The 8,305-nt window shown below is 38.6% G+C and overlaps 2 protein-coding genes across 2 annotated transcripts in view; both read left to right on the forward strand.

The window, feature by feature from the left end:
* Positions 1–474: 474 nt before the first annotated feature.
* abcb8 (ATP-binding cassette, sub-family B (MDR/TAP), member 8) lies at positions 475–5,866 on the forward strand (the record flags this gene model as incomplete). Its single annotated transcript, XM_014029822.1, is given in 16 exon segments — positions 475–681; positions 1,392–1,710; positions 1,785–1,940; positions 2,174–2,268; positions 2,396–2,501; positions 2,597–2,758; positions 3,143–3,228; positions 3,307–3,404; positions 3,490–3,595; positions 3,689–3,722; positions 3,828–3,964; positions 4,071–4,165; positions 4,247–4,380; positions 4,486–4,633; positions 4,719–4,969; positions 5,176–5,866. Coding segments are annotated over 16 exon segments (2,115 nt in total). The 3' UTR covers positions 5,260–5,866.
* Positions 5,867–6,477: 611 nt separating this feature from the next.
* The window catches only part of cdk5 (cyclin dependent kinase 5), an 8,106-nt gene continuing 6,278 nt past the window's right edge, over positions 6,478–8,305 (forward strand). Inside the window, exons 1-7 of the mRNA XM_014029833.1 lie at positions 6,478–6,670; positions 6,986–7,074; positions 7,162–7,229; positions 7,348–7,408; positions 7,487–7,543; positions 7,658–7,753; positions 7,878–7,952. Coding sequence (XP_013885287.1) covers positions 6,634–6,670; positions 6,986–7,074; positions 7,162–7,229; positions 7,348–7,408; positions 7,487–7,543; positions 7,658–7,753; positions 7,878–7,952 — 483 coding nt within the window. The 5' untranslated portion in view covers positions 6,478–6,633. The remainder of the gene's footprint in view (positions 6,671–6,985; positions 7,075–7,161; positions 7,230–7,347; positions 7,409–7,486; positions 7,544–7,657; positions 7,754–7,877; positions 7,953–8,305) is intronic.

Below are 8,305 nucleotides of genomic sequence, written 5' to 3' on the forward strand. Positions count from 1 at the left end.
GGGATCTTTGCTGCAGACTGAGCTCCAGGGAAGAGCTATGCGCAAATAGGCGGTGCTATGTACCAGCAAGCTTTAGGCTGCTCCACATGGCTACTACAGAAAATTCAATGATGTCTCAAACATGCATGAATGAGTCAAAGCAACACTTTTGGTAGGTTTTTGATGAGGGAATGACATTATAACATGATATAAAGCTCCAAAAAGTCGATTTTGCATAAAAACCACCCATTTTAAGGTCTATTTTTATATAAATATTTGTAGAAATTATCTTCTACCAAGCTTACACATTTGTTGTAACAGAATTCTTCTTTATAGCCAAGTTCAGAGGGGAAAAAATGGTTAAAAAAAGACTGTCAAACAACTTCTCACTTGAGAGAAAAAAACAGGGTAAAACCAAACGAAAGTCCCTTTTCTGAACTGAGGGGGCAGTAAGACATCAAGTCTACTGGAATTAAAACAACGAAGAAGAATCGGGTCATTGTCAATATGGCAGCCTGCATAATGCTGTTAGGTTAATGATGAGCTTAACGATTATCTGAACCTAATGAAGGGTTTATCGCTGAAAGAAGCATAAAACATGTTTCAGCTGCTTTATTGTAGACTGAGCACCGCTGCTCCATCACGCTCTTTGTCGTTTTTATCGCATTGCAGTAAGACAGGAGTTAAATTAAAGCTCTCACGGTAGGTTACATTGGAATAGTAGCTAATTTAGCTAATGGCAGGAGATTTGTTGTGTAAGCTGCAACTGGAAAAAATTGCCTAGCTTCGGTATTGCTGGCATAATTAGAGAGTAATGACTAGTTTTCAACAATCTTATAGCATTTTGAGATTAGTCATTGAACAGGATTATTTATTTACAGTAATTAAATAGTGTCCATTCAAAATAAAGCTTTACTAGAAGCACTGAAGAGAAAACTTTAGTGTCTGTTTAAATATATTTTAATTTAAAGCAGTTCATAGAAAGTGCTGTTCTGTTCATATCACATTTCATTTGCATAAACTGTGCAAAATAAATTAAGTCAATTTCAAGCCAGTTTGTTTTAATATTTCACTTAGTCACTTCAAATCAAATTTAAACATGCTGTCTAATGTAGTGTTTGTTTTTATTTTAATATTTTCTTTAGAAAAGGTAATAAAAAGATTGCATCGAATCTGCACTTCAGTCCCCTATCCTGAAAAGGTCCATTTGCAGGAAGAGTTGCAATTTCGGGAATGGTGGGGGTATTAAAGTTTAGTGAATTAACCTTTCATTAATAATATCTTTTATATTTTCTAACATCAATTTTAAACATATATGTTTTAGTTATTTCTAGCAGCCTCAGTAAGATTTGTGTCTTGTGGTTTAGTATATTCAATCTCAAACTATACTGATTATTTGTTTTATTATCCAGGTGGTCTACATTTCCAGGGTCTCATGCATCCTCACAGCAGCCTAGCTGCGCCGTGAGTCGCATTTGGAGCCTTACTCAGAGAGCCATCCGCCAGTTTTCTTCACAACCAATTAAACGTCAAAGTTTAAAATTCATCTTGGGACCCGCGGTGCTTACTGCCTCAGCACGCCTGTGTTTCCATGTAGCTCACTGTGAAGCTGACGAGAATAACAACACCTTCGTGGAAGTTGTATCCAAACACCCAGGGCCTGAGTTCAAATGGCATATTCTGTGGGAATTTGTCAAACCTCAGTGGTTTGCTCTTGTTGGTGCCATCGTGGTAAGGTTCAGAAATGGTCTAAAACACAAAATATACAATGCAATTAGATTAAATTGCATTTTTTTTTTTCCCAGCTTGCTTTTGGTGCTGCTATCTTGAACATTCAAATCCCACTGATGCTTGGGAACCTGGTGAATGTTGTTGCACGTTACCTAAGAGAAAACACAGGGAATTATATATCTGAGATAAAAGGACCTGCTCTGAAATTACTTGGACTGTACGGCATCCAAGTAAGTACCTCGTAATTATATCAATATATGACACAGTTGTTTCTACTCCTAAAATTTGTAGATTTGTTTTTCAATTATTCCAAAGAACATGCTGGTAAGTTTATGTGGACTTCATCACTGTGAAGTCTACTTTATTTGCTGTCATTTAAATAAAAAATAATTAATCCCAAATAGAAATGTCACAACTGTAAAATAATGTTTTTGTCTTCTGGTCAATTATCTCCTTTGTGCAGGGCCTGTTAACAAGTGGCTACATCATCCTCCTGTCAAGGGTGGGAGAAAGAGTGGCAGCAGACATGAGAAAGACCCTGTTTGCATCCCTGCTGAGGTATTCCACAAATTATACTTGAAATGACCTGTTTATGAAAAAAAAAAACAAGCATGTTCAGTGTTGTTCATATTTGCTATCAAACCTTCATCCCAAATGTTTATAACTGAGTTCTTTTATTCTTCAGGCAAGACGTGGCTTTTTTTGATGCTAACAAAACCGGGCAGCTGGTAAATCGTTTGACTGCCGATATTCAGGAGTTCAAGTCATCTTTTAAACTGGTTATTTCTCAGGTATTACAAGCTCAACTCAGTCTTTTGACGTTAATATGCCAGAAAATAAATCTCCTAACCGTCCCCCCCCCCTAACATTTCTTGTGTATTTTTAGGGTCTGCGGAGTATCACACAGACAGTCGGGTGTTTTGTGTCGCTCTATATCATCTCTCCAAAGCTCACAGGTTTGACAGTGGTGGTCCTCCCCTGTCTAGTGGGAGCAGGGGCTCTCATTGGCTCATTCCTGCGCAGACTGTCTCGTATGGCTCAAGAACAGGTGACACCATATATTGTTTTTTTATGAGGTCTAGTTTTGTAGAAAGTGTTATGTGAATTCTTGCACTGCTGAAAATAAACAGTACAGGAGCCACGTCAATTTTTCTACCCTCAAAACATACTTATTTGCTGTCTGACTGGATGTTTAAATTAAAGAGGACACGTCATGCAAAATCCACTTTTTTAGCCATTAAATACATTTTGTTTTGTACTTGGAGTCTCTAGGAGAGTTTTTGCTAGTTTGAATGACACACCTCAGAACAGGGGTGAAAAAGGGGCTGGTAAAGTTACAATAAGGAGGAATTCAGACCAAAGCATTGCAGTTCCACTGTATGTAGACCCCAACTGAATGAAGGATTTAAAACCATGGTATTTCTGCTTTAAGGTGGCAAAGGCTACAGGAGTGGCAGACGAGGCGCTGGGTAACGTGCGCACAGTGAAAGCTTTTGCAATGGAGGAACGAGAGCTCCAGTAAGTTCGTTGTGTAACAGTCGTAATAATCATTCAGAAATATATTGTTTTAATGATTATGATTTTTTCCCCCCTCAGATTATATGCATATGAAGTTGACAAATCATGTGACATGAATGAAAATCTTGGGACTGGGATTGCCATTTTTCAAGGCCTGTCAAACGTCGCCCTGAACTGTAAGTGTGTTCACGTTATTAACCCTGTTGGACACGATGTGAAGCACGTTTCTGTGTTTTGTATTGTATCTTGCCACTAAAACAGGCATCGTTCTCGGAACCATCTTTGCTGGAGGGACTTTGATCTCAAGCAATGAAATGTCTCCTGGGGATCTCATGTCTTTTTTGGTTGCGTCTCAGACTGTTCAAAGGTATAAAGTGAACGCAGTGATTTATCTACAACAAAATGTATAGCTAAATGCTTTTGTTGAGAAGATACTCATTTCATTTGTTTTCATGCTCAGGTCTTTGGCAAGCATTTCCATCCTTTTTGGACAGGTTAGAAAACGTTATACATAGTGTATAAGTTGTTTTAATTGTAGTATCACATCATCTTTTGATCTGAATTCTCATTTCATTTGAAACCACACTGGCCCTCTGTAGATGGTGAGAGGAATAAGCTCTGGTGCCCGGGTCTTTGAATACCTTTCTGTGCAGCCGACCATCCTTCTCTCTGGAGGAAGGCGTATCTCATACCATTCTATGATGGGAAGAATTGACTTTATGGACATTTCATTCAGGTTAAAATCCTTTCATTTCAACTCTAAATAGATCTAGGTGCACTTCTCCACTTTAACTGAACATGAGAGGATAATGAATAAGTGTTCCTTTTTTGAATATTTATAGTTATCCAACAAGACCTGGCCACAAAGTCCTAAAGAATTTCACCTTAACACTGCCCCCTGGTAAAACTGTCGCTGTTGTTGGTGAATCTGGAGGAGGTAATTTGAGATAATAACTCGTTTTTAGTTGGTGACGTGGAAACTGTTTTATAATCTGTGCATAAAAATTAAACCCTGCAGGAAAGTCCACAGTGGCTGCCTTGCTGGAACGTTTCTACGACCCCACCAGTGGTGTGATCACGTTGGATGGGCTCGATATTCGAACGCTAGACCTGGCTTGGCTCAGAGGTCAAGTCATTGGCTTCATCAACCAGGTGGAGAGGCTGCTCGTTTCGGATGCATGAAGACGTTTCTCATACAGTTTTGATTTTCTGACTTCTGCGTGGAAATCCCGCTGCTGTTTTGCTTGCCGTTTGCAGGAGCCCGTTTTGTTTGGGTCGTCCATCATGGAGAACATTCGCTTCGGGAAGCCTGAAGCCACGGATGCTGAGGTCATCAGCGCAGCAAAGCAGGCCAACGCTCACCACTTTATCACAAGTTTCCCAGATGGTTATAACACCATGGTTGGTATGTGGTTTCTTTTAAGCTTTTTTTTCCCTTACTTTTTGTTAGACCTGCTTGCGAATGCTGAACGTTGGGTTTCTATACGCAGGTGAGCGAGGTGTGACGTTATCAGGTGGCCAGAAACAGCGCATCGCCATCGCCCGCGCCTTGATCAAGAGCCCGAGCATACTGGTGCTGGACGAAGCCACCAGCGCTTTAGACGCCGAGTCGGAGCGAGTGGTGCAGGAAGCTCTGGACAAAGCCACAAAGGGCCGCACCGTGCTCATCATCGCCCACAGGCTGAGCACCATTCAAGGGGCCGACTTCATCTGCGTCATGAGCAACGGGCGCATTGTGGAGGTGAGGAGGTGCTTTTATCACTGATTAAATGCCTGGGTTAATTTATGAGAACAGCTTGCGAGCTCAAAGAAACACCAAAAAATTATTTATTTCAGTGTTCGGTCATTTGTGTTGGGAGGGAAAACTGGTAGCTCCCATCTGTTGGTAATGATTGTAAAATATCACTTTTCATTTGATCTGACAGCCTTTTGTTTTCCTTCTTACAGGCTGGGACTCATTTGCAGCTGCTGAGCAAAGGAGGACTTTATTCTGATCTGATCCGTAGACAAAGAGCCGAAGAGCAAAAATAAAAACATACAAACCTGTTTTTATTAGATCGACACTAAATACCACTGTTTATTAGATGAACTCAATCAGATGTGTTGCTGTCTGTTTAGTTGTATAGAAGAACAAATACAACAACTAAACGGACCATCCACATGAACCTGTGATTATTTTTAAATACATTATTGTACATATGGGAACTAAAATGAAATTTTAGTTTTGGAGTATATTTTATGTATGAGTTGTCAAAAAAATTGATTAAGTAAATCTGGTTTTCCAAATTAATTTTTGTAAATGTGTTTAAATAGATTTTGTTCTTATGAAAATGGTTGACTATGGTTATTGGTAAAGTTATTAAATAGCACATCTGTAAATACAATTTTGATAATTTTAGAATGACTTGATTCTGAAGGTACAAGTCAGCTATCAACACTAAAAAAGTGTTAACCCTATGATTCCTGTATGCACAAAACTTTAATATCTTGTTTTTATTCATTAGTGATAAACAGAAGCATTTATTTGATTCATTTAGTGTGGGCGTGCAGTCTGTGTTAGTATAATGTCTTGCATCAGTTTTAGTAAACTGAATTATAAGCTGGTTAGCAGAACTGAACAATAAAGAGCTGAAACTTAGCTGACTTTGAAATAGAGTTCACACAGTTAAATTGATTAATTAGCCCTTGTGGGGAATATATTTATCATAACCTGCAGTCTGATGGCTTCCAAGAACACATTTGCAGTCAGAGATTTGATTTGAAATGATCATCTTACATGAGAAGATATCAAAGAGTCTGATCAGATGTCAGTTTAAGGACAAACGGAAAGCTTCAAATATGAAAGAGCTGAAGAATGTGAAACCGAGATGAAGCGAGTCTGTAGGTTTTGTATTCATGATGATAAGGTTATTTATTAAGGTTCTGTTATTGTACAAACATTTCTCCTTGAGTTGATTTCTTTCTCCTTCCCTCCATCTGGTGTTTTGTCCATATGTCAGACAAAGAAACAAATCACCAGTTTCACTTTAATATTTTTCAGTTTGTTGGTAATGCAGTACTAATGTAATTTTAACCCTATTATTTTCTTAAATGCCTTTCACTTCACTATTTATTAGGAATATTTTCTTGCCTTTAAGGATATTTGAACTTATATTAATTTATTTTATTTTTTTACTCGTGTGAATTTGTTTAGTACCTTAAAATAACTGGAGTTGTTGCAGCAGCCTGCGGTTCACTCGTTGGCCTGTAGGTGGCAAACCAGAGCAGATCCGTGAATCCGACCGGAGGATTGAGGCTAAAGCGTCTGTAGCTAACAGCTACCTTACTATTGTATCCGCCCCACTTTGGGGTGTTTTCGGTCATTGTTCTACCAGTGTTGCCGAAGGCTGGCCTTACAATCCAAACATGCAGAAATATGAAAAGCTTGAAAAAATTGGAGAGGGTAAGTTACACATTTTTAATATAACTACTAGCTGAACCATGCTAACATAGCATTCTTGCTGATTTTGCATGGATGCTATGCTATGACTGCGGAATGTGATTGTGGTAGATGTTTATTTGCGTAGCGTCTTTTTGGAGTTTTTGCTTAAATTTGCACGAGTTTGTTAAGCTGTTCTTGTCAATTTCACGGCATGAGTGACACCAGCTGGCCTAGTAGTGCTAAGTGTAGCTAGCCTAGTAATCAGTATCATCATGGCGATGCCTTTCCATTCATCGAAGATTTAAGCTTGGTTAAATTGAGTTCTCGTTTTCGTAGGTACTTATGGGACCGTTTTCAAGGCTAAAAACAGAGAAACACACGAAATTGTGGCTTTGAAACGGGTCAGGCTGGACGATGACGACGAGGTTTGTGTTCTCAATCTGTTGACAGATGCAGTAACATCAGTTAGCAGGCTAGTGCTAACAAATCAAAATATATTGCAATGATTTCAGGGGGTGCCAAGTTCTGCTTTGAGAGAAATATGTCTTCTGAAAGAATTAAAGCATAAAAACATTGTCAGGTCAGTCTGCTACTCCTTTTTTATCATCAATGCATTCTCTGTAAATGACTGTGTGAGTGTTTGCCAGATGAGTTAACAGCAATCATTGCGCTTTTAAAGTTTGTTCTGTCCTCCCCAGATTACATGATGTGCTGCACAGTGACAAGAAATTAACCTTGGTTTTTGAATACTGCGATCAGGTGAGTTACTCATACAGCTAAGGCAATGTTTTTATTATGATTATTCCCAGTCTAAATAGTATTTTCTGTCCACTGCAGGACTTGAAGAAGTATTTTGACAGCTGCAATGGTGATCTTGATCCAGAAACTGTAAAGGTGAGAAAGGAGGACCTTGTATCGGCTGTATTTATTGTTTGAGAATGACATCAACTTAAACAGTGCTTTTGGAAGCTTTAAATCTGATTGTGTCTTCTTGGGTTTCCTCGGCAGTCGTTCATGTACCAGTTGTTGAAAGGCCTTGCTTTCTGTCACAGCCGGAATGTTCTTCATAGAGATCTGAAGCCGCAGAATCTCCTCATCAACAGAGTGAGTGTTGGACTTTGATTTGGTAAACATTGGTTCCTGTTGTTGAATCCAATGCTTAGTAGAGGACTAGCTACACACTGCACACAAAAAAATCAGAAGTTTTTATTTATTTATTTTTTTGTAGAATGGGGAATTAAAGCTTGCAGACTTCGGTTTGGCCCGAGCATTTGGCATTCCTGTGAGGTGTTACTCAGCAGAGGTAAGTTGTACATAATTAACACAGCTGCTGCCAAAAGATGTGGCAGATGAGAAATAGAATATTTTGGCACTTTTTGTGGCAAAAGAGAAACAAAGTCAAAGACTGTTTTTTTGTGGATTTTACTAATTGCATAACTTTATTTTAAGGTAAACAGACAAAAACAAAAATAAGCATTTCAACTGCAATCAAAAATTTTTGCTGACCAATTCACACTTCAGTTTTAAAGCTAATAAACATGCACACAGTTGATGATAACTATGTAATGATGGCGTCCTGATGCATCAGTAATCCAGGTAAAAAAATCAAAAGGAAAAAAAATTGTGTAGGTCTTCTGGACGGGTTCTTCTTTAATG

Source organism: Austrofundulus limnaeus, unplaced genomic scaffold (genome assembly GCF_001266775.1).
Source record: "Austrofundulus limnaeus strain Quisiro unplaced genomic scaffold, Austrofundulus_limnaeus-1.0 Scaffold6, whole genome shotgun sequence".
Taxonomy (NCBI): Eukaryota; Metazoa; Chordata; class Actinopteri; order Cyprinodontiformes; family Rivulidae; genus Austrofundulus; species Austrofundulus limnaeus.